Source organism: Cynocephalus volans, chromosome 4, assembly GCF_027409185.1.
Source record: "Cynocephalus volans isolate mCynVol1 chromosome 4, mCynVol1.pri, whole genome shotgun sequence".
NCBI lineage: Eukaryota > Metazoa > Chordata > Mammalia > Dermoptera > Cynocephalidae > Cynocephalus > Cynocephalus volans.
The window spans coordinates 134,877,770-134,903,845 of record NC_084463.1 but is presented as its reverse complement, the minus strand read 5'-3'; the positions used below and the strand labels follow the sequence as shown (position 1 = coordinate 134,903,845).

General features: G+C 47.7%; 1 protein-coding gene across 1 annotated transcript in view; it reads right to left on the bottom strand.

The window, feature by feature from the left end:
* PRR5L (proline rich 5 like) overlaps nucleotides 1-26,076 on the bottom strand; it is a 51,747-nt gene that overhangs the window by 3,205 nt on the left and 22,466 nt on the right. The window contains exons 4-7 of the mRNA XM_063095849.1: nucleotides 23,051-23,108; nucleotides 17,911-18,002; nucleotides 12,857-12,997; nucleotides 7,548-7,674 (exon numbers count right to left, since the gene is read on the bottom strand). Of these exons, the coding sequence (XP_062951919.1) occupies nucleotides 7,548-7,674; nucleotides 12,857-12,997; nucleotides 17,911-18,002; nucleotides 23,051-23,108 (418 nt within the window). The remainder of the gene's footprint in view (nucleotides 1-7,547; nucleotides 7,675-12,856; nucleotides 12,998-17,910; nucleotides 18,003-23,050; nucleotides 23,109-26,076) is intronic.

Sequence of the window (26,076 nt, the reverse complement as noted above, 5' to 3'; positions counted from 1 at the left end):
CTCTGGCCCAGGAGAGAGCAAATCTGAAGGCGTGGCCATGCCGGAAACACATCTGCAGAGAATGGGGAATGGGCCAGATCGGTTCGCGGTCTCCTCTTCTTTTCAACATCACTCTTGCTGCCTGAGCGCAGCTTTCCCCAGCCTTCCAGCCACCCACCCCATCACTGCTTTGCACAGCACCCTTCCCTGACACCCTGAAGACCCCACAAGAAATACACCCCCTCCTCCCAGTGAGGCATGGTGGTGCAGAAGGAGTGGTAGATGGGGGCCTGACAGAATCAGTACCCCCACCACTCTGATGGGGCCAGGAGTTGGCCCTCTCTCTAAAGGGAAAGCAAGCAGTTCTGCCACAGACAGGCCCACGCTGCTTTAGTTTACTCTCTGCTCTTGCCAGGGACCTGGAGGGCCCCAGACACAGGTGTCAGCCACTTCCAGACCTCACGCTCCTGGATGGTGTCACCCATGTCCACCTGCAAAGCTCACAGCAGCTCCCATCATTGGGCTGGTGTGTGTGTGTGTGCATACGTGTGTGTGTATGTGTATCTGCATGTATGGGCACGCATAATAACGAGAATGAAATTCTAACCCTTAGGACTAAATCTCCAAGTCTACCGGCCCAGAACTCCAAGGGAGCTGTTAGGCAGTAACAAGAATAATTTTTCATAACCTGTTTTTTTTTTTTTTTTTTCCAAAATGATAACGTAGAATTTAGAGTTTAGAGTGGGTTCCCATCCATGGTCTCTGTCTGAAACAGGCAGGGCTGGTCCCATTGCATAAATCAGGAAGTCCATGGATCAGCCCCAGTTCTCTTGGGTTCTAAATGGCAGTGCCCATACTTTCCCCACTACACACTGCTGTGTCTCAGGGCACTGCCGCTGCCCTTGGAAGACCCACTCCTTGAGCCAGTCTACCCTCTCAAGTCAAGTAATAGCAAACACTGCCCTCCCACCCCTTGCCGCTACACCAGAGGCTGGTATTGGCCAGGAGAGCTGGGTCATCAGCCCCCCTCTTTGGGGATAGCAGACAAAACGACAAGGAACAACCAAGAAGGAACCTATGCCAGGCGTTGACAGAGGTTCTGTCTGAAGCACGGGTGCTCGTACCCTCCAAGCCACACATTTCTATAATGTTCCCACATTCTTACAATAATCATGTCACTTTTATGATCACAAAAATCAATAACTATAAAACTGAAGCACCGGAAGAGTTCAAGGCAGCAAGGACCCCATTAAAGAACCGTCACTTAAAAAAAACACCCTTGAAAACAATTCATTTCTCTCACACTGCTATTAAAAGCAAGCACTTTAGATCACTGGTGGGAAACATGTTGTGGCCTAAACCCTGCAACCGGACTGGCAGGAGACCGGACTAGACCTGTCCGGTGAGCACTTACTGTGTGCAAATCTGTGTTCCAGGGACTGGGTACCTACCTGCCAGGAGGCTTTTGTGCAGAAGGCACAGCCAAAGAGGCAGACAGTAGCTACATCATTTCTACTGCTGGTAGAGACTCAAATAATGTTTTATGGGAATATGACCGCTCTGTTTGGGGAAGGAGTCTCCAGAATAAAGCGGTATTAATGTTAGACTTTATAACATGGCTAAAACTTGGGACAGACAGAAAGGGCCAGGATGGGCAGTCCAGGAAAAGGAAAGACCTGGAGCAAAGGCTGGATTTAGGGAAGACACAAGGGAAATTGAGGGATAAGGATTGATTTGTGTGGTTGACACATGCAGCATCTTGGAGGGAATGAGAATTGTTTTGAGGATTTCCAAGGGCTCCCACCCAATGGAATGAGCCACAGAAAGTTGTCCCAGTGGGTCCTTGGAGAGTTCGGCAGGCAGCAAAACCACAAGGGAGGCTGCCTGGGCTGCTGCTGAGCAGGGCTCACAGGCTGAAAGCTGGAGCCAGAGTAGGGAGGCCCAACCTGGAGCAGGGGGCCCAAGGACACCTGCCCCGTCCTTCAGCAAACTCTTCTTAAGCTATTACATGCAAAACGCTGCACTAGCTGCAGAGAGGAAGAGAAACATAAATCTGATATTGGCCTGCCACCAGGGACTTGAGCCCAGCACTCTCGTATGCGTGCACGTGTCAGGGTGGGAGGTATGGTCTTAGGAGCAGCCACTTACTGACTGTCTGCTACGTGCTAGGTACTGTACCAGAAAGGAGGAGCTCCATCCACATGATCTCCTTCTGACCATCTTGCAGAAGAAGAACCTGAAGTTGAGATGCTGAATAACGTTACAGTCACAGTTAATGAAAGCAGGACTCCAGCCCAGAGCAGACAGCAGAGCCCCTGCCCATGACCCACACACAGATAAATGTTAGAGCAAGGTCAGCGTGGCAAGTGTCAGGGCAGAGGTACAGACAAGAGCACCCTGGGAATTCAGAAGAGGGGAAGCCATGAAGATTTCAGATGGGTCGTGCACCTCTAGGAGTGACTTACAGACTGAACCCAGACCGGCCACTCACTCACTCACTCACAGGACAGGTCCACACTGGGTCTTGGATATAAAAGGGAACAATATGTTCCCTGCCCTCAAAGAGCTCACAGTCTGAGGGGGAGACTGACAAATAATCAGGCCATGGCAAGGGCTAGGATGTGGTCTAGGATCTAGTGGAGCAGGGGAGGCACACACAGCCTCCCACCAGGAGTGATTCCATGGGGTGAGACCACCTCTACACCGGGCCCATAACACAGCAGGCAGCTGCTCTGCCTAGCCCTGCCCTGAGACAGGGCACCTGCTTCCTCCTGCTATCCCTGAACAAAAGGCAAGGGCCTCTGTGCTCAGCCCTCAGCAGCTCAGAGAAGTGAAGTCATTTGCTGCAGGCCACACAGCTGAGCCCCAGCCCTTGTGGTTCCCAAGGCCCCATTCGTTCCACGTTGCCTCCCTCTCCTTGCTGATGACTCATGGGAGAGGACCACAGCTCTTCCTTCTGCTTTCTGGGCAGAATGTTTTGGTTCCCAAGACTGGGTGTGGGCAGATCCGAGACCATAGGGGCCTTGCTAAGCTGCCACCAGACTCCAGAGCTAACCATCAGACAACTGCGTCAGCTGTGTCCCCACTGGGCCCCTTGGGAGGCCTTAAAACTGAATCCTAGGCCTGGGGCTGACAGATAGCTACCCACACTCCTGCTTCTTGTCCACTCTCCCCCTCCTTTGCACCAGGGAAGGCAGGGCCCTGTCACCCAGAGAAGGGACTCTCCCACGGAGGAACTGTTACCTTGTGGGTACCCTCTGGGACCTAAAAACTGGTCCTTCCCTTGCAGTGGTGCCTTTTAGCAGGGAGAGGGCTGGGCCCTGCCACCTCAACTGGCACCTGCTTCCAGGCCACCACCTCTTCCTCCTCCAGACTTTCACACGGGGTGGGGCTGGGGAGCCTCTATTCCTCCCACTCTCCCCAGGCACCCTGCTGAGCACGGGCATTCATCCCCCTGCACAGCAGCCAGCAAGGGCAGCTCCTTTCAAACCCCCAGAGAGAAGCAAAGCCTGGATAAGGCCGTCCTTGGACCCTTTGTTAGGGACTCGGTTCCCAGGCTTTTGATCTCCCAGGCTCACCGGCAGGGCCCCACCGGTGTATCGGCCATAATGCGGCCATTGTGACCCCTGCACACCAAGCCCATTGTGGGCACCCCTCTCCAGACCAGGCACCTGAAAGCACATGAATGCCCACTTGTCACGCAGAGAAGTTACAGTATCCTGACTGAGGCAGCAGCACCAGCGCCCAGGAGGAGAAGGGTCCCCCTTTGCCCCCGCAGACACAATGGAAGGAGATTTGCAGGAGGGCAGGGCTTCTGTGCGGGAGAAACCAAGCTCTGGGGTGCAGGCTGAGGGCCCTGTAGGCAGCAATGAGATGGGGGCCAAGGCAGCAGCTCTGAACCTTTCGGTTCAGAAAAAGTGGAATGGCACCCCTGATGAAAATGCCATATATTTTTTTTTTCATTTCACTTTCCTCCACCTCATGTCCACATTCCCACTGCAGAAGGGTGACCGCGTCAGAGAGCAGGGCACACGCAGTCACAGACACATGCACGCACACACGCCCGCATGCACACTCTCGCCCTCTCCCTCACGGGCCTCAATGACTCGTCCTTGCTCTCTGAAGCGAGCCCGCACATCCAGGGCGTGAGGCCTGGCTGGCTGGAAGACAGACTTCCCAAGAATCCTCCGGGGGAGCCACGCATGGGAATGTGGATGCAGTGAGGAGCTCCCCACGAATGAGCATCTTCTCTGGCTCTGGCCATCTATCTTGTGGGTGACCAGAGACCGTAGTGAGGACAGCACCCACACTAGCAGGCTAAGTGAGGAAGAAATATGTGCCAAGAGCCCGGTCACTATACAATGTGATGGGCGTTTGGTAAGTGGCAGCTTTGGAGGTGATCCCCCAGCTTCCCTGAACCCTCCCGTCCTTGCTCAGACACCAAGCAAGCCATGACAAGGCCCTCCCATGGGCAAAGTGATTTCTCACGCCCAGCTCAACCCCTAGTTTTTACTTCAGCTAGTCATCTCAGTACCCTTCTCCCATAGGTGGAATAAACGTTATTATCCCCATTTTACTGAGGGGCAGACTGAGCCCCAGAGTCCACTCCTTATCTGGAAAGGGGTGTCCTCAGTAAGGAAAGGCACCATTGTGACCACTTTAGCCTTTAGCATCTAGAGGTCTGGGATGAAACCTCTTTCCTGGGATACTTCTTGGGCTAAGAAACAGGAGGGAAGGACCTCCTCCTCAGCTGTCTCTTAATGAGGTCACCTTTTAAATGCTGTCAGTGGTGATGTAGGGTGATGGTAGGATACATGGGGCAGCTGGTAAAGTGCAAACGGCTTGAGGTTCTGGAATCCAGGATCTGACAGCCAAGTGACCTTAATCCTTATCTGCCTCACCTGTGAAATGGAGACAGCAGTGCCGCCTCCATGGCAGGGTATCTGGCCCACCCGGCACAGTGCCCAGGACACGATCTGTGTCCAGTGGCTTCCCCTGCCTTATGCTACTTGGCAACTCAGAAGCTCTTTCAGTTCCTCAAATGCTCTAACCTCTTGATCACCCCCTGCCCTCCAAATCCTCCCAAAGTTTCTTCCCTTTGATTGGGGATAGTCTTCCTTCCCTGTTTACTCAACTAACTCATATTCATCGTACAAGTCCCATCCCATCACAGACATCACTTCCTCCAGGCAGCCTTCCCTGACTTCCTGGCCCAAGAGCAGTCCCCCTATCATGGGCTCCATGACCCCTGTACACGCCCCCTCAGAGCATTTGTAGACCGATGAGTCACTGCCTTGTCTGTGACTTCCTCACTGGACTGTGTGCACTCAGAGGGCAGGGCTGGGTTGGTTTTCTTCATGGACGTATCTCTAGCATCTCACAAGCTGCCTGGCACATATGCTAAAATGATAATACAAAAATTAATCAAAAGAAGATAATGTCCTACCTTCCCTGCCCCAGTGAGACAACTCTCCAAAGATTAGCCTTGGTAGAAGAATAAAAACTCAGGTCTTTGCTTTAATAATTTGACAAAAGTGTGTATTATTCTTTTAGTTGTAAAGCTAAAGGTATCCCCCTATAGAGTCTTTACTAACAAACTTCCAAATCGACTCTGTTCCTGGTGTGGGAGACTAGAATATGCCACCCCCAAATATGCCTCTTGGGCATGAGGATTGTTGAGCTGAAGGCAATTAAGCAGCAGATACAGGAAACCTCTCTGTTCTCCCTCTATTTGTTAAAAGCAGGACATAAATTTACAAAGACTAAAGGTATCCCCCTCTCCTTCTACCAGAGAGGGTTAAACACTGAAGACAGCTCTAGACTCTTCTCTGCTAGAGGTGGTCCCAGAGGAATCTTTATTAACAAGCTTCACTAACTAGCCTTTATCTGTCCCTCATTTGCCTTCTCACAAGGCACCACCCCTAGAGACTGTTTTCCCTCTGTCTTGTCACTGCTCTGAAAACGCACTGTTCTTTATTAGAGATGCTCTATAAGCTGCCATTCAGAGCCACCTCTTGAGAACTACTTGTTCCCTGGGTGTGTCCCATGTACGTACAAAATACACGTTAATAAACTTACTTATTCTTCTCTCAAATCTGTTACATGCATCTGTTCCAACTAAGGGCTTATGAGGGCTGAAGAAAAACTATTTTTCTTTCCCTAAACTGGCCCAGATGATGGTGGAGTCCTCTGCCATGGCCCAGTTATGCATCCTGCTGGCATCCTGACATCTCTCTGGATCCCCCTGTTCCCCCAAACTTGGTGAGCCAAGCCAGTAGCAGGAAGGCGGGTTCCAGGGAGACCACAGCAATACGGTCCCCGGCTCAGGGCTGGAGAGGGCAGGAGACTGTTTTCCTTCAGTGTCATTTTAGCTGTGGCTTGTTCCATCTCCGTGAGCAGAGGGAGTGAGCGAGCAGGGAGGAGGGAGCCCTGCAGGCAGCAGGCTGGGGCCAGTGCTCCGATCCACGGTGGCTGTGGTCAAGTTGGTGCCTCCAGAAAAACACAACCAAGGCCGTGAAAACTGCCAGCCGGCCCTGCCTTTTTCTGTGGAAGCGAGGCCCAGGAAGGAGTGGGGACCTCTCTGGAGGCTGCCCCTTTCCCTCTTTCTTTGAGGCTCAGCTGCAACTCCATTAAAGCGAGAAGAGGGGGCTAGAGGTTCCAATTCAGGTCATCTGTTTCCACGCTGCACCTCTCTGTGGGTGCTGGCCACCCCGGCCTTGAGTACAGTTGCCTGCCATCCACTTGACAAATATTTTTTTGAGTGTCCACTATCTGTCAGGTACTATTCCTGGCATAGAACATGAACACGCAATTCCTGCATTTTGAGGGCCCACATTTCAGACAGTAACTGAGGAATGTCTTTTATTATAAATCTTATTATATAGCTATTTCTACCAAGATCGTGATCTCACTGAGAGCTATTATGAATTATATTATATAGCTATCTCTATCCAGACCATCGAGACTGTGGTCTCATGGAGAGAAGGAACAGATCTGATTCATCTCTAGATTCTCCAAGGTGCCTAGTACAGAGCCTGACACTCAGGCGGCCTGATGTTACCTTTACAGTCACCAAAAATGGCCCCAACAGGATTTGTCCCCAAATCCAGTAGCCCCTTTCCTTGCTGGTACCTTCAGAGATAGAGTGGGGAACAGCAGCTCGATAACATCTGGCCACACGACCAACACGTTGGTCTCACATTTTGAGCTGCTTTCAAAGGGAAATCCATCATGGGCAGTTCTTCTAGTCAAGCTGAGGGGAGGGTGTAATAAGGCAGTTTCTGGTATCAAATATAGAAAAATTAATGTCCCAGGCACACAAAAAAGATCAAAGCCACTGATCAAAGATGTGGATCAGACAAGCACCACTGCAGAGGCACGACATCAGTCTCTTGGGAAGACTCACCGAGGGGGAGGAGGTTACTCAACACGGGCCATCAGTGTGAGTGATTAATATGCACAGATGTGCACAGTCCCACATCAGAAGCAAAGGGCTCGGCACGTGATCAGTGCTCAGTGAAACATAACTGGGATCATTATCCTGGCAACTTGAGAGCCGCACCCCTTACCCAGCGTGTACGTGGGGCCTGAGAAGCCGCGGTCCCCGCTGATGCCGAGGAAAGGAGAAACCACTTGCTTCACCAGCTCCTCCAGCTGCAAATAACCCTCACTTGGGCCTGTGGGCTCGTGAACACTCTGGAAACGAACATCCAAGATAGACAGATGTCAGTGGAAGTCACCGCAGCCAGCAGGCACGCACTCAGTCAACACACCCTGACTCTCCTCCTGCGGTGTATAGGGCAGTGTTGCCGGATACTTAGAATAAGGACGCTGAGGCCTGACACTCTCCCTAGTCACCTGTCAAGGGTCACAAGGATTAGATCTGTACATGGTTAGTAAGTACCATGGCAGCCTTTCCTACCAGGCCCTACCAATCAGCGTGGGTGGGAGTGTCCCCAGCTCTGGGTTGATGTCTGACTGGTCCTGATGACAATAATCTCACCTCCACTGTCATAGTGACCAGTTCACACTAGGCATGAGGGCACTTCATATAAACACTTTACATAAGTAGTCCATGTGTATTAATGCATGGAGGCCTCCCAACAACCCAGGGAGGAAGACGCTCTCATTATCCCCTCTCTGTGGATAAGGAAGTAGACCCAGGGAGCTTAAGTAACTTGCCCAGGAAAACACAGCCAATCAATGGCAAAAACCCTGGACTGGAACCCAGGCTCCAAGCCCATCTCACTGCCACTTGTTAACAGACTAGAAAAGAGGGAAAAGTATGGAAAAGTCCAGAACAGTAGAAGAAAGGGAGTCATTCTGGAATCAGGCATGCTTCTAGCAACAAGATGAAGAGCCAGTTCAAAAGCCCAGCATGACAGAAGCACCCAGAGCTAAGCCCCAAGTAGACACCAACTAAAACTCATAACCACACCGTCAAAACCAAAAAGGAGCCAGTAACCAAAGTTTTCTAGAAAACCAGCAGACTGCTTGGGAATTCAGTTTCTTGCAAGAAAGGACATGAAGGCGTGCTCTCAGGTCGAGGGCTGCAAGGAAGCGGAGACCACCTGGCAAGGGACAGGGGCCTAAACAGGAAAGAAAGAAGGCTGCCTGGGGCTGTGCTCAGTCCAAGGAGTTGTCAAATCCTCAGAATAGAATAGGTTTTGAATTGCTTTCACTTAAAATCTCTCCATTGCACCAAGGTGTTTCGGGGACTGGAGAGGGAGATGGTCAGGCAGCAAATGGGAAGGGACGACGCCCTGCAGGTTGGGGACCCCTGGGGGAGATGTCAGCTCCTGAGGAAACAGGATCTTCCTTGGCCCCTTCTCAGCAACATCTCACTGAGACGGGTGTGGTTGGTGGCGGAGGGGAGAAGGGGACAGCTTAAGAAAACTAAAGCAGCTGGGGAGGGGGCTCTGGGACAGAAGATTTGGAGGTTGGGACAGAAAAGGGGTCAGAAGGAAAGAGATGCAGAGAAAGAGCGGGCCCGGTACCCACGGCACAGCTTCTCTTCAGGCTGCCTGGCACCTGAGGCCACCACAGGAGAAAGCATGGCACTTCACACTTCCTTCAGTTCACTCAGGCTCAGCAGCAGCATTGGGAAAGTCAGCCGTGGAAATAAAGCGCCACCCGTGTAGGAAGACACGCACACACCTGCCCCAACTGGAAGGGAATCCTCAAGGCAACTGAAGGAAAAGGGGAGCCTTATTCATGCTCCCCAAGAACCACACCAGGCCTCAAAAGCAGGGCAGTTTCAGCCACAAAACCACCTTGACGGGGTTTCAAAACCCAGGAAACTTTTTTTTTTTTTCATTTTTTTCTATCCTTGATAGTTCTCATCTGGCTTCTCCTCCAAGCCTTTCCCCCCCTATAATTCATAAGCACTAAACCAGGAGAGATGACAGAAAAAAGAAGAGAAGCTGCAAAAGGTGGCAAGAAGACAGATGAGGAACATGTGATTTGGAGCTGGACGGGTCTCTCCCAGGAAAACCGTTTCTGGGACTGTGGCTCGCACAGCACCCTCAGCCCCAGGCCTGGCTGTGGAATTAGTGTGGCCACTGCAAAATGAAAATGCAGGGCCCCTTCCTCAAGCATCATTAGGAATTATTAAGACAGGGACAGGAGACAGTTGATCCAAGCACTGGGCCCTCTGAGCATACATCACATACCCTGCCTGGCTGGCGGGGCCCTGCAGACGCATCGTTCTCAGGATGGTCTCATGACCTGTCTGCACCGGCCAGGAGGAACCAGATCTTCACACAGGTCAGAATCTCTGGTTCAGCCTCTTGCTGGGACAGGCCCACAGTAGGAGAGTTTGAGCCCCTTGTATATTTGGGATGGGGTGGGGAGGGTTGGTTCAGGGACATTTTGGAAAAGCAATGGAAAAGGGAGAGACAAAGGTCTGAGAAGGGGCTCTTGTCTCTGTACCGGAGTCAAATAATTCTGAAAAAAATAACCCCAGGTCTCATGGCACTGTGGAAAGTGGGGGTCCAGGGAGAGAATGTACAATTCTAAGTATAGGGGCCTAAATTTCCTGCAGCAGGAACGGCCCCGGGGCAGTGCCACCTGGAAGTTCCATTCAGACCCAGAGGCTGCTGTTTCTGCTGCTCAAGAAGGACTTGGGCTGGGGAACGACCTGCACTGGTCACTGTCACACTCTCAGCCCAGGCTCCAGAGCTCCCGAGTGAGGAAGAGCATGGCCAGGGGAACTAATCCCAGCAAGCTCTCAGGGAAATGAGACCAAATGCTCCACATTAAAGCAGAACCATCTGAGAAGCTTCAAGGCGTTTCCAAGTACCCTGGGTGACTGCAGGAGGGACGGCAGTGCAGTAGTAGCAAGAAAGCTGAGTGGAAGGTAGAAAGGACAAGGGCTGAGGAATGGGGGACAGATCCAGCTCTCTTACACATTAGTATGTGACCTTGAGCTTCTCCGAACCTCCATCACAGATGTCAAATGGGAGAAATGGCGGCACAGACAGAGGAGGGACAGTTTCCTCGCCCAGTTTCAGAAATTTACCACGACCATGAACCTTCTCTGACTGTACGTCCCTCTGCCAAGAAAAGAAGCCCTGCAGGACGGCCACCAACGTGGGACTTGGGGCCAGGGACCTGGCGTCAGTCCTACTCAGGCTCTTCCTAGCTGGTGCCATCATTCGCTGAACACAGTTTAATTAACACCTACTGTGTGCCAGAGACCGTGTTGGGTGCTGAGGGCACAAGAGCGAGGAGAAAACATAAGGACCTGCCTTGACCAGAAGGAGGCTGTGGGCCTTGGAGGACGGAGTGTTCCAAGCAGAAGGAGCAGCGAGCACAAAGACCCTGCTGTGGCGGGGAGAAGCCAAGGAGGCCAGGTCCCAGCCAGGCTGGAGAGGATCGGGGTACACACGTGGGCTGTTTTCCCAGCTGAAGGATGTAAAGGGACCCCATGGAGAGCAAATCAGGGTGGGGGCCAAGGCGGGTGAAGGCAGACTTCCCTGCGCAAGCAGTCTAGCCCGTCTTTAGGGACTTCAGGGCAACGATGACAGCTTTCTCATGGTTGCCGGGTTGCCTGGCACAGGGCCCGGCATGTTGGAATGTGGCAGATGTTTCTCATGACAGAGACAGGCCCTCCAGTTCCAGCATCAAGAGGTGAGAGCTTTCACCTGCAGGACTGGGTCAATTCTCCTTCCAACAAACAAAGCAAACCACCACCAAAACAAAGGAATCACTTCTCATCCCCAAAATATCATATGTGGAAATGAGAAGGTAGAAGCCCAATGATCCTAATTTTCCTACCAGAACCCCAACGGGCTCATTTTCTAGACTCCTTATTCAGGATCCAAGCTCTCATTTAGGCTTCTCAGGCTGCACACACATTTTTCTATCTCCTCTTTCTCTTCCCCCTCCATAAAAATACTTGACCTGGCATTTCAGCCAGTTACACCCACCCTCAGCCTCTTAGGCAACTTTTCCTCCTCTCTGAGAACAGGAAAAGGGGAGATGGCCCAGAAGGACAGCCTGCCTCAGAGAAGCTAAACAGAAGAGCAGCTGGGTCAGGGGCCCCAGTGCCTGACATCCACCCCTGCTGTGAGGGCAGCATGGGGTCACCATTAGCCAGATCAAGGATGAAGCTGTCTTCCTGGAGGAAGGGCTCAGAGCTGATGCTCTGAACTGATTACAGAGGTCACTTCTTAGTTCTGTCCCTAGCCCACAAGACCAAAACCCATGTGGAAATCTGATCCCCAATGATGATCAGTGTTGGAAGCTGAGTTGTGGGGGTGGATCCCTCATGAATGGATTAATGCTCTCCCTGGGGGAGGGGGGTCTGAGTGAAATCTCACTCTATTAGTTCCCATGACAGCTGGTTGTTTAAAAGACCCTGGCACCTCCCTTCTCTCTCTTGCTTCCTCTCACCACATGATCTGCTTGTACCCGCCGGCTGCCTGCCACTTTCCACCATGAGTAGAAGCAGCCTGAGGCCCATGCCAGATGCAGCTGTCCCAGAATCGTAAGCCAAATAAACCTCTTTCCTTTATAAATTACCCAGTTTTGGGTCTGTTACAGCAACACAAAATGGACTAAGACAAGCACATAAACTTCCCAGGTTTCAGTTTCCTCATCTGTAATGGGAATAACAACAAAGCCTCCCTCATAAGGTGGCTGTTTGGATTATTTGATTAAAAAAACAACATACTTAAAAGTCCTTGGCCCATGCCTGGTGCACAGCCAGGTACCAACAAGTGTCAACTCATCTCCTTACTGTTGATCTAGAACTGGGATGAGGAGACACTAGGCAGCCCATAGGGTGTCTCTTACTGGAAACACACAGGCTGTGGGATACAACATTCAATCAGGTGCAAACCAAAGCACCCAATACAATTCTGCAGAGAGAGACCAAGCAAGGCCAGGAGAGGCAGCATCACAGAGGAACAAGGGAGATTTGGTACAGGTAGTGACCAAGAAGTGGAGAAAGGCTGGTTGCTTTGTGGCTGGACATGGTCTCATTCCTGGTTGTAATCCCTCATGAAGACCATCTGCCCTGGAAACCTTCCAGTGAGTTCCTGGTCTGGCTTGAGCTAGGCCAAAGTGGATTCTTTGTTGTTACTTGCAACTTGTGGCTCCCTGGCATAACTGGAGAGGGGACAAGCATGTCTACTTCTTTCAGTCCCCACTGCAATCCCATGGGCCTAACAGGTGCTCAGGGGATGCACATCAAATGGACAAGTGAACTAAGGAGCATGGACAGGTAAACTAAAAAATACTAAAGTAAGCTAAAGGGCTCTGTGTCATTTAGTTCCCCCCCACCCCCATCCCACATAGCAGTTTCCTCCCTCTCTCCCTCCATCCCTTGGCCTTGAGGTGCAAGGTGAGGGATGGCCCTCCAGCAGGGTCTCACCTGCAGGATGAGCAACATCTGGACAATAGACGAGGGCAGCTTGGACTGGGCCAGCAGCAGCAAGTCACCCAGTTTCACCTTCAGCAGGACCAGGTCTCGGAAGCCCAGTAGGGAGATCTGGCGAATGGTGAGTTCCTGCCCCTGGAGAGAAGAGAGGAGGGAGGGCCAGGAAAGTGAGAATTTGCTGGATCCACCACCAGCTGCATGCGGTTCAGGGCAACACAAGTTTACAGAGCACCCAGGATGATGCAAGACACATAAAAGCATAATAGAAGTCATGCTGTTGTAAGTGCTATGAGTCGTCAGCAAGGAGAAAGAGAGAGGAAGAGGGGAAGAAACAAGAGAAAAGATCAGTAGACCTCCCCACCTTCAAGGCTGCTTCCTCAACCTCACCCGTTAAAATTTATGCACCTACCACATGCCAGGCATAGGAGGAAACCATCAGACCTGTTGCATTGTTATGCAAATACAAGTAACTTAGAAAGAAAAATAATTGGGAAAGTAGAAGGAAAGAGACTTATTTAACTGTGAGAATGAAGTGGACGGCAGAGGATGACAATAACTAATAACCACAAAAGCTGACATTTATTAAACTCTATGTACCGAGCATGATTCTAAATACGTTCGATGTAAATAACACATGTAATCCCTACAACCACCCTTTGAGATAGGCAGTATTATAAAACCTACTTCACAGAGGAAAAACACTAAAGCTCAGAGAATCACAGCAATTTATTCAAGGTAGAGATGGGTTTCAAATCCAAACTATTTGATTTTAGAGCTCCTGAAGTTTTCCAAGACAGAAATAGAAAGGAGGCTCATTTCAGACTCTCCTTTGCACATATATATACAGCACATACCAAAAAATGGTTGCCCTTGGTAGAGCCAAAGATATAATTAGGGTACCCTCCCAAACAGGACATAGCTTCAGATCCCCCAAGTCTACCAAGTCTAAGAAGGTCTGTATTTACTATAACTCCTTAGGGTTTTATAGGAATGAGGCTAAAAGTGGTTTTGCCATCTCCGCATTCTCCCACCCTACACGCCACCCATTAACTCTTCACACGCAACCACCACTCATGCCATATGGGCTCAGCTGAACCCCCCCCAATGGCAGTAGTCCCCCGATTTTTCCAGGTTTTATTTCATACCCCATCCCAGCACCCAGCATTGATGGCCTGTCTCATCATTTGTTGTGGCCTTGCTTCATTTCACTTTACCAAGGTAGAAAAATGAAGGAAAGTTCCTTTCCCTTTGCCAAGTTAGAAGAATGAAGGAAAGTTCCACCCCCTGAACAGAGTCACTCAAAAACACATCTGTCCAATGAGGAAGCAGGTCTTACACAGCCACTTATAACCACGGGGAGTTGGGAGAAGAATCCAGCTGGACTAACAGACATCTCAGGGAACGTTACTACCAATGGCACGAACCCCTAACTCAGCGGTTCTCAAAGGAGGGTGTCCTGATGTGTTGGTTTATTTATGCAGAAACTTGACTGGCTATAGGGTGCCCAGATTAAACATTACTTCTTAGTGTGTCTGTGAGGGTGTTTCTGCATGAGATTAGCATTTGAGTTGGTGGACTGAGTAAAGCAGACGGCCCTCCCCAACAGGAGTGGGCAACATCTAATATGTTGATGGCCCAGATGGAACAAAAAGGTGGAAGAAGAAAGAATTCGCTCTCTCTGCCTGATTGCTGGAGCTGCAACACTGGTCTTTCCCTGCCCTTGGTCTGGGACTTATATCATTGGTGGTCCTGGTCCTCAGGGCTTCTGATGCACACTGACCTACACCCTGGCTTTCCAGGGTCTCCAGCTTGCAGATGGCACACTGTGGGACTTTTCAGCCTCTGTAATTACATGAACCAATTACTCATAATAAATCTCCTTTTATGTGTGTGTGTGTATATATATACTCATACATATGCATGTACATGTATATTTATGCACACATACAAATACACGTTTTATGTATATATAATCTCCTATTGGTTCTATTTCTCTAGAGAAAACCTAATAGACTGGATCAGCAGTATCAGCATCACATAAGAAACTGTCAGAACGGCAAAATTTTCAGGCTCCATTCCAAATCTAACGGATCAGAAACTCTGGGGGTGGGAAGCAGGAATTTGGATATTAACAAGCCCTTCAGGTGATTCTCACACACTGCCCTGCTTACCTGGCCACTGACCAACCCACATGACAAAGGCCCCAAGATGAAATCATTCTGGGATTTAAACAAATTCCTTAGCACTGAAAAGCATTTCACTGGGATCTGGGAAGGACAACATACCACTTCCCCAGCCACCTTCCTGGGAAACCAAATGCTGTCACAAAACATTGCACAGACCTGCCGTTTTGGACACTAGCTGACATCACCCATGCAGTGTTGCTGTGGGAAATCCTGCTGACGAATAATCTGTCCACTAACGGGCCACAGAGCCTGCCATGCAGTATGTGTTCAATAAACACCACTGTTGACTCAAACATGTTTGCTCCCTTCCAGAGCACTTTTTCATGTAGCTTTATCATTTCTTCCTTGTTACAGGAATAATACATTCACACATTACGAACACACATAACATAGTACACTGTAATCTGATGTCACGAGATCACCATAACCACCTTTCAACAGTTTCCTATCTATTTCTCCAAATGGTTTTCTTTCTGTAGCATTGAAAAAAAAAAAAAAATTATGGGCGGAGCTAACATCATGCTGGATGCTTTAAATAAGTTATTTTAATGATAAGGTACTTTTACTTGGTTTCATTCTTTCAATATCTCTGAAAAGTTGGGCAGTTGGTGTTACCCCTGTCTGATGGACTGATGGACAGGGACACTGAGGCACACAAGGGAATGAGCTCCAGGCCCCATTATTCCATCCAGTCCAGGGCTCTTGGTACTGCATGACATCACCTCTTTACATGAAATACCTAGAGTCACTTGGGTACAGGCTAGGCATGAGTAGTTATCTGCCCGGGGAAGATGAGAGATTTTGCCTTTGGGGCTTCCAAGCCCAAAGTTAAACATTATATGTTCAGGAGAAAGGCCTGAACTTATAAGTGACCACAAGGGCACACTGAACCGGTACAGGGCAACTCCTATGTTTAAAGGCAAGCTGAACTGGGTCCAGGACAGCTATGAGGTACTACCATTTATATAGAACTGGCTCCAATATCTCATGTCATTAATCTCCCCACAGCATGGGGCTTTATTTTAAGAACCCCTCACTGATCCCCAAAGGCACAAAGGCCTTTTCTGTATGCAAACCCTGGCCTCTGATGCTGGCAAAAAATACTGTCACAGGAGGTATGGGGTACCCAGTTTATACCAACCTGCCATATAAACAAGTTAATCATTGCTTTCTTAGAGGATCATATGAGGCCATTAACCAGGGTACTGACTCATTACCAGGCCAAGTCATCTCTTCAGCCTACAACGAATCAGAGAAGGAATTCATGCTAATCTAGAAATGGCTTTTCTATTCTTGTTTAAGGCCAGAGGGGGAAAAAAGGCAAAATATGCAGTATCTGGGACTTATTTATACTCGAAGACTATTCATATGTAACTGGGCATCCTGTGTTTATCTGGCAACTGTACTGGAGCAGGTATGTAGACCTGGGTCTCTCTTAGGGCCATTTTGGACAGGGAATTCAGAGTGCAGGTGCCCAGAATGGTTCTAGAATAGGGAGTGGGGATCTAAGGCTGGCACTGTCCTGCTTCTCTTATAAAAAAAAAAAAAAAAAAAAAAAAAGAAGCATTACATGAAACTCAAATATGGCACCCTGTTTTTTTATTTGCTAAATCTGGCAACCCTATCCCCAGGTCTGCCTTCCTAGGAGCAGACCCACTGCTGGCCAGTGGGTGGCTGCTGCAGAAAAGTAGGAAGTTTTGGGCACAGGGGCTGACTTGTCCACATAAACACAGAATGGGACTGAGGATGGGATAATAAAGAGGAGTGGACAACAGGCCAGAGACTTCTATCTGCACTGTCTTCCTGGAAATGTTAGGGCAGGCCTGAAATGAGAAATAGAATCTGCAAGCATAAGCGCCCAGGTTTTAGATATATGACATCTGTTTTAAGCAACTCCAAATTCTTTTAAAACACCATTCAGACCAAACCATCCACATGAGCTCACCTCCGGAATAAGGTAATTCCAACCATTGCTAATGGCTGTGTTCTTATTTTGCACACTACACCTGCACTTCAACAAAGTCCGATTATCTAGGAAGCCTTAACCCCAGCGGGAGGAGTAGAATAGTGAGCACCCTGCAGGCTAAGCGTGCAAGAGAGACGTGGACTGTGGAGGCAATATACTGGTCAGCCCTCCTTAAGAGGTGGCCAATCTGACCTGGCAGTGGTCAGCATGGGCTTAGCCTCTGCAGAAAGGTCGGGGGGAGGAAATCAACACAAGTGACAGGATGAGAAGTCACACAGTAAGAATATGAAGGAGATGTCGCTCATCTTTTACTCCTAAATTCCTCATTTTGCAGATGAAATGGAGCTACACTCAGAGACATTGAATGACCTTGCCCAAACCCACACTCTTGATCCCAAGTCTATTGCTATATCCCGTTCCTTCTCATCTTCAGGAATCCCTTACAAAGGGCAAGGGACATTATTCCTTTTCCACAATTTGAGGGCAAAAGCAAACTTGCTTAAAAATTGTGCTTCAGTGAAAAGAAAAAGAAAAAGGAAGGGAAAGAGGAGAGAGGCAGGGGGAGAGAGAAAGAAAAGAAAAAAAGTGTCCCTCTTTCCTCTTCTCTACTTCTGAAAACTAATAAAAAACAAACCACTTCAAGAATATAAAGACATACTCAAAACTAAGAGGGTAATGAGAGCTACAAATTGCTAGTTAGGCAGGCACTCTTTGCCTGAAGTTAAGTACTAAATATAGAACCAGAGAGCCCTCAGAAGATTGCCAAGGTCTTTAACCATCTCAGGCTCCCAATCTGCAGATTCTCTCTTATGCAACAGGAGGTCCCAGGTTGCAAAGGCCAAGAAAGAACACAGATTGCTGAGGCCGGCAGGAGGTCATTCCCCAAGGAGACTGACCTGAACTGGATAAAATATTGCCTGGAGAGTGGGGAGAGTCTCAGTGAAGAAGTGGTCCCAGACTTCAGCCAGAACCTCAATGCGATTTTCACCTAAACAAGGGCGAGAAGGTGGGAGGGGAGAAAGAAAGAAAAGAACTTGTCATTACTTGTAGGACAGGCCAGAAGACAGTTCCATGTAAAATGTAAAGTTGCACATGCTAGAAAACTTGCAGCCAGGAGCTGTTAGAGCCCAGACAGTAGAGGCATGGAGCTACAGGGTCTGTATCCCTGGCTAAGACCACCAGAAATTCTCAGGGCAGTAATATACCCAGTCTCACCAGGATGCACGTATCAATCTAAACTCATACTTCACTAGTAAGACTCTAAATGTGAGGAACTGCACTTGGGGTGAGGGGAGGGAAGAGAGCTCAGTACCTATGTTTGATCTGCAAGATGTTACCACAGTAAATGTGGGATTTGGTAGAAAGATTTAAATGAAAATATGCAAATATGCCTTTCTATCCCCTAATCCGGAAAAGGGAACTGAAATCTTGAAATCACATACTAATTGTTATCATCATGCAAATGGTTACAACATTATCAGGCACTGTGCTTAACTACTTTATAAATATCTATAAGATACCTCATGAATAGACTCCATTATCCCCGTTTTATAGGCTCAAAGAGGCCAAGTAACTGGCCAAAAATCACACAGCTAAAAGTCAGAGCTGGGATTCCAGAACCCATGCTCTTAACCAACTTAATCAGGGAAGATCACATGCACAGTTACATATTGTTTTGTTTTCTTAATCACTAAGACAATGGCTTTATTCTGATTTTAAGATGTCAGTTAAGAGAGGTAAAAAGAGGACCTGAAAACTGTCACCTCCACCCACTGCTTTATAGTCTGGGAGGGCAGCAGTCTCTAAAGAGGTCACCTGCAAAACAAAGGACTCACCTCCTGATACTCTGCCTACTCACCCATAGGATCAGAAAGTCTGAGCTATGGCCAAGTGCTACCCCCAGGCTAGAGTACATGGGTCACCCAATGCCACCAGAAGGCTGTGCACCTGCAGGAAAGGTGGGCACTGGCAGAGAGCAGGCTGCCCGGCAGCTGCTGTCTAATGACCTAGATAACAGAGCTGTCAGGCACTGTCTTTGCTCATCCCAGGCAGAGAAACTGGGTCAGCCAAGATTAAACGTGTTTGGCAAAACTCTACCAGTTCCACTGAACAAATCTTGAAAGATCATTTGGCACCTTCGGTCTATTAATTTAATGGACAATCAAAGCAGTGGCTGGGGAGAGAGAACAGAACAAGGGCATGACTGGCAGCAAGCAGTTCCAAATATTGCAGATGTTGAAAGGTCAGGGTGAAATACACTGGGGAAAATGCAAATCCATGGCACCCTCTACTTTGCCTCCCAAAGCACTACGCACACTTTGTTGGAATCATTTAGTTACTTGTCTCCTCCCTAGAACGAGGGTGAGTACATGGGCCCTGTCTGTCCTTCTCACCATTATATTTCTAGTGCTTAGCACAGTGCCAGACACACTGAAAAATCCGATTTTTAAAAATCTTTGACTAAATGAATAGCTAATACCAAGCATATAAGTTTTTACAGATGCTAGCATTGGTGAGTGGAAGGAGGTAGCATTTAACCCAAATACAGGACAGTATAGAGCAGGACTTAACAATGTAAACATTTTCCTTTGCCCTTAGGATAAAGAAAACCTCCATAACACGGCTTGCACAGCCCAGTAGAATCTGTCTCCTTCTTTTGTGTCTCCATTGCCTTCTGTATTATCCTCTGCCTTTGGGCTCTAACTATGTGGATTTTATTTCAGCCTTTCGCAGTCACTATGCTCCCTCATGCCACAGGGCCTTTGCATGTGCTATTCCCTCTGCCTACAATGCTCTTTCCCTCCCCTCTTTACTTAGCCTACTTCTGTTTATCCTTCTAGTTTCAGCTCAAACTTCACTTCTACAAGAAAACCTTCCCACATTGCTCAAATCCCCCTACTGTGGACTTTATTTATAGTACTAGTCATGGTTACAGTTTTATATGTGGTCACGAGTTGATTAATATCTGTCTCCAATACCAGTCTGTAAGTTGCACAAGGGCCTAAAATCCTATGATGGCTCCCTAGCAAAGTACCTGGCATATAATAGATAATTGATAGGTGTTTGATTGAATCAATCAATCACCATCGTCTTTTAAATGTAGGCTATGTTAGTTCACTGCAGGAAGGAGACATGGAAGTCAAAGGGCCATCCAGAATGTTAGACACCTTGTTCCTAAAACCAAGGTGAACCCCAACACCTGGATAATACACCCCAAAAAGGAAAAGGCTACTCCACCTCCTTTGTTCATGGCCCTTATCCTAAGCCTTCCACAACAAAGACAAGCAGAGCCCTCCCAACCTGAAGGAGAAGGAGAAAGAATCCTAAAGGCCAGAGCTGGTGTCTACACACCCCTTCAATGCCAAGATGAAGGCTCATTGGCACATGAGGGAATCCTTCGACCCAGCAGCAGTAAGATGCCTCTGGGCACTTGGGTCTAATTGCTGGCTTCAAACCTGAGAGCAACGGAGGTTTTGGAAAGTGTTCAGAGAAGAACATCAGACAGGTACAGGCTAACAAAACAGGGTAGCCCTGGGGAAGAAAGAGTTAAAGGAAACAGGTGACTTCACTTCTAGAAACAGCCCACAAGCCAAGGACTTAGCTCCCTGCAAAGAGAAGGTATTTGGATGGAAGGTTCTAGATGACTGTTCTATAAAATCTGCCCTCTAATGTACCATCGGAGTTTAGATCACCAGAAGTGTATAGGTAGTAGGTATAAGAAACTTCCTAAAAGTCAAGGTCACTAAACATCTAGAAAAGACTATTGAAAGTAGCACGGCGTCTCTTGCCCACAAGAGAGCAACAAATGGATATGAGCAGCTACCTGTCCTTTCTGCAGCAAATATATAAACAAATGTGTAAATACATAAATAAATATGTCAATAAAATAAAGTTTATTCAGTGACTAGATGGATCATATTAGTTGTTTCCAAACTTTATTTTACAGCAAGAGAATCCTTTTACCCAAACAAAATCTTTCTTGAAGTTCTAATACATCAAGTAAAAAAGCAGAGATATTCTGGTTGAAGATGGGAAAGTCCCTTAAAGGTTCCCCACATGCCCATTCACTGTGCAGAAAGGACCTGGACCCCAGAATGTGAGACTAGCAGAAACCCAGAGGGAATACCCTGGCCTGGTGCTCCCCAGCCATGCCTTGTGGCAGAGGCACAGAACTCTGAATGATCTTCGTTCATTCCGGCTAGCTCCATTTCTGAGTTTTAACTCTGAATGTATCAATGTTGAGGTGGCAGACAGTCAACTTCCCCTTTTCAGGGCACTCGAATCTCTGGTCTTGCTCAATACCTTTTTCATAGAGCTGGTTTTTCACATTTTCAGGTACCTGCAGTAATTCCCCAGACGACTAGCATGTAAGTAGTGTGGCCAGACAATGTTTCCCTTCCCTCACCTTGCTAGGCAGCACACGACCACACTTGTGCACTTGCCTGACTCCAAAATACAAAAGAACCACAAAGTTCCCAGTCAAAGCAAGTCACTTAAAAATAAGGCGCTTCCATTGACAAATGAATGGGTAAAGTAAATGTGGTATACACATACAATGGAATATTATTCAACCTTAAAAAAGAAGGAAAACCTGTCACATGCTGCAACATGGATAAAACCAAAGGACATGCTGAGTAAATAAGCCAAACACAGCAGGACAAATACTATGTGACTCCACTTTTATAAGACAGCTAGAATAGTCAAAATCATGGAAACGAAAAGTAGAATGGTGGTTGTCAGGGGTGGAAGGGAATGGGAAGTTGCTGTTTGATGGGTATGGAGCTTTAGTTTTGTAAGATAAGAAAGTTCTGGAGATCTGTTATACAACAATATGAATATAGTTAACACTACTGAACTGTAAAATGGTTAAGAGGGTACATTTTATATTATGTATTTTTTTTTTAAAAAGGCCTTTGGTTAGTGGGTATTTATAGGGTTGAGAAAATAAAAATCACAGCATAGATGCATTCAAGGGGGAAAAGGCCACATCTCAAAGATGCAGAGGTTGACTTCTACCTCTGTTCTTCCAGAGGCTTGGTGAGCATCTACTGTGTGCCAGGCACTGGAACTTTCCAGTACCGGCTTCTCATTTTTTCCTACTTTGTCTTCCTAGGAGTCACTTCACTGGACACTAGTCTCTTTCCCAGGAAATAAGAAGGAAAAAAGGGATGACATGATGCCTGCTGAGTCTGGGCCCGTAAGTAGGTGTGACCTACAGACAGAGGACATTAGGCTGGAGCAGGAAAAAAGCAGAAGCCAGCATGCACACCTACTGTGTGCCAGGCATGGAGTTATGCCAGTTATGTACCTTGTGCTCCCTCCCACCCCTCACTCCATTTTCTCACTTTAAAAATGATAAAAATGGAGATTCAGAGAAACTAGTAACTTGCCAGAAGTCACCCAAGAAGTAGGTGTGATCTAAGATCAGGCCCCACATTGGTGGCATCCAGGAGTGGCCCTGGGTAGAGTCAGGGGGTGGGCCCATTCTCACCCTTGGTTCCATCTCCCATCTCCATCCAGTTTCTTTCTAGCCTGTCAGCTAGACTCTCAAATTGTATAAGACCAGGAAATTTCTCTTCATCTACCAAATCATATCCCATGAAGTGGGTGTCTACTTAGCCTAATGTTCCTCACATGGATAGGACTCCTGTCTTCCATGACCCCAAGAAACACTACAAAGGCCGAAAGGAAATCACATGGGGCAGACCAAAGGGAATGGCAGAGCAGGATCCCAGCATAGCTGATCCCTTAAGATTTTGGTGGTCTCAAAGGAGACCACCAGGATGCATGCCGTGAAAATCTCCCCTTAACGAGGTCTCCAAGGAAACCACCCCAATCCCACTACATTTTTCAAAAGACATGCACTGCCACGAGTGGCTGACTGCAAGCAAGGCAAATACTAGCTGGGTGGGGAAGAAACGGCAGGGCAGGTCACTCAGAAGGAGCCCGCCCCTTTTGCACAGAGTATCTCAGCTCTCTGGACATCAAAGGCTGAGTCACCGAGGCCCCGTTCTATGAGGGCCGCCTTGTACTTGCCTTCACACAGCTTGATCTTCTCCTCCACAAAGAGCAGTCCTTTTGCAAGAAGCTGGTTCTGCCAAAAGAGAACAAAGAACACAGGAGTTGGGGGACTATGAGCGTGAGTGACCCACCCTCTTCCACAGCAAGGGCACAGTTCAAGGCACTTGTGTGCTAGTCATGCCTCCAAGGTGAAGAAGCCTTTTGTCCTCTCGGAAGGCCAAGGCCTCAGGAGAAGACAGTGAGACATCCCACAACAAAAGAGCAAGCGAGACCAGAGCCAAACCCAACTGCCACCCTCATCCCTCAAACAAGGGAGGAGACATGACACAAGCCTGGCTGAATTCACCACTGCTGACACCCAATGGCTTTGAGGCCCTTAACGATCTAAAGTCAAAGGGAGCATTGAAACCATGGCAAACTGTGCAGAAATAACAGATTTTTTTAAAAAGATAAGTGTAGGGTTTCTTACACTAGCACAAAAGAGACTGTGTGCAAAATCTTAAACAGCAGTGCATATGTGTCCATCAACAAACGTGTGCATGGGAAAGTTCTGGAAAGAAAATGTGAAGTTAAGTCCTCCAATGTTTGCAACTAACAGTTGTTGCATGTCCTGCGTATATCATAGGCTTCATATCCTACATCTCATTTAATTCAGTCCTATCAGGTTGGTGATATTATTCTCACTCCACCCATGGTCAGTGAGGAAACACCCACAGGAGACAGAGCTGGTCTTCTTGGCTCCTGAAACTACATTCCTTCCATTCCACCTTACTACCTTCCAGCAAGTCTTCCCACCCAAACTCCTTCCTTCACTCGAAGGGCTACAGCTGGTCCCTAGGACATAAAGCAGCCTCTCTGCGAGTCACCAAAGCTCAGAGATCAGTGATGAGTTGGCGCTTCTCCATTTAACCACATATTAGATTATGAAAGGCCTGTGCTTATGAGAGAGGCAGGGGGCAAAGGTGGCATGTATCTTATCAAAAAAACCTAACGCATTCCTCAGCATTCTCCTTTACAGAGCCCTAAAACCCTGGTACAGTGATGAAGAGAACACACACAGGAGACTGGAAAGAACTTGGGTATCAGATGGGGGTCCAAGCTCCAGGTCCAGCTCAATTCTAACTGTGTAATTTTGTACTTAATTTCCCTGTGTCTTGAGTTCATCTGTAAAATGTCATAATACCAGAAATATCATAAAGTTCTTATAAGATTGATCATAAATACACACACACACACACACACACACACACAGAGTATTTTATGTCCTTAGTAATTAGTGACGATGGTAGCAATCATAACAGTTGCTATCTCAGCCCAATTTCTTCACAAAAGACAGTCAGAAATGTGAATGGGTCTTTATCAAGTGTGCTAATAAAAGATTTGACTAAAGCTACTATCACATTTCTGTTATACACATAAACCACATTTCATAATCCTATCAAGATTCACAATATACAACCTAATTTTAAAAAGTAGTTGACCATCATTTAGTTTCAAGATGGCAGATGGAACCCCAAATCAAAGTCGGAGTGACAACGTATAGGCATACACCAACTTTGTTAAAGAAAGAAAATCCACTCCTTCACAAAGAATTACGGAATGGACAGGCAATTAAGATAAAGATCTGTTCTCTAGCTCCCTGCCAAGCAAATGAATCCCAGCAGCTTCTGGGTCAGAAAGCAAGAAAACACCCCAGGCACCAAACTCAGGCTATCAAGATGTTGTGTCAGCTGAGCTGGACGTGAATGGATTCATGACGGTGTCCAGATGGAGTCACCCCACCTGAGCTTCTGAGCACAAAGTCCAATTGAGCCCTGGACTCTCTGCCCCGGTCCCTTTCACCTGGTCCAGGTGAGCTTCTCAGAACGACCCCTCTGCATTCTGTGCAGCATCCTGAATGCCACCCTTCTTACCACCTCCAGCGCCAACGCTGCCATCCTGGTCTTCCAAATAGCTTTACAAACCCTCCTGCATGTCCCACTTCTGAGATAACACCTCCAAATCTAATCCAGACTCTATGATGCAGTTCTGGTCACTCTGTTCTATGACTATGATTACCTACATTTTAAAGGGGACAGGGCAGGGGGGAAACTGAGGCACTGAGAGAAATAAAAACCTAGTCCAGGTTATTGCATGAGCTAATAATAGAAATGAATTCAAGCCATATATCTTTAGGATTTTAGGTCCTTAGGGGCCAGGGCCATTTCTTATTTTAGCACCCCTGGCTCCTAGCACAGTGCCTAGAACATCGTAGGTGCTTGATAAATGTTTGCTGAATGCGTATACTGCCAATTTTGGTAATAAAAATCATTTTGTATTTTTAAAAAGTCAAGATAAGAGAGAATATTTTTAAGAGGGGGGAAAAGTGATAGAGTCCCTAAATCTGTTGCCATTTTCCTCATTTGATAAAAGTTACTTTGTCCATATCTTGAGGAATAAACCTCAAAAAGTGGCCTACATTTTCCTTTTTTTCTCCTTTCTAAATCTTCCCCCTTCAGGGAGACATTAGGGGGAAAAATCTTTTTATATATTTTCAAGGAAAAGTTATTCCTGTATTATGGGGAAATCATTCTTTTTAAACTTCTCATGATACACAGCATGGAAATTCTCTAGCTTAGGCCAAAATAAGAGAAATTAAAATGACTTGGGGTTAGAAGGGGCCTCAAGGATCATCTAGTCATTCTGCCCTCTCCCCAGTCTTTTATACAAAACCAACTGGTCACACAGTTTTGATGATATTTACGGGGACCCATTTTCCAGGAAACTAAAGCACCTTTCAAAAGCTGGACCTCACATCATGGGATTCCTATGCCCTGACAAATGCTTGACTCTGGAAGGTTCTGAGTAGATGTTTACTGCTGTGCAGGGGTGGTGGAGCTGTACTGTATGGAACAGAGCTGGAGAAGATCCAACTTTTCTCTCATCCCAGTCCCCCTGCCTGATGGCACCAGCTCCACCACCTCCCCACCCAGAAGGCTTCAAGCCCCAAAACGGTTACAATAAATAGCAGCCACCTAGGAAGTGACTTGGGACTTGGAACG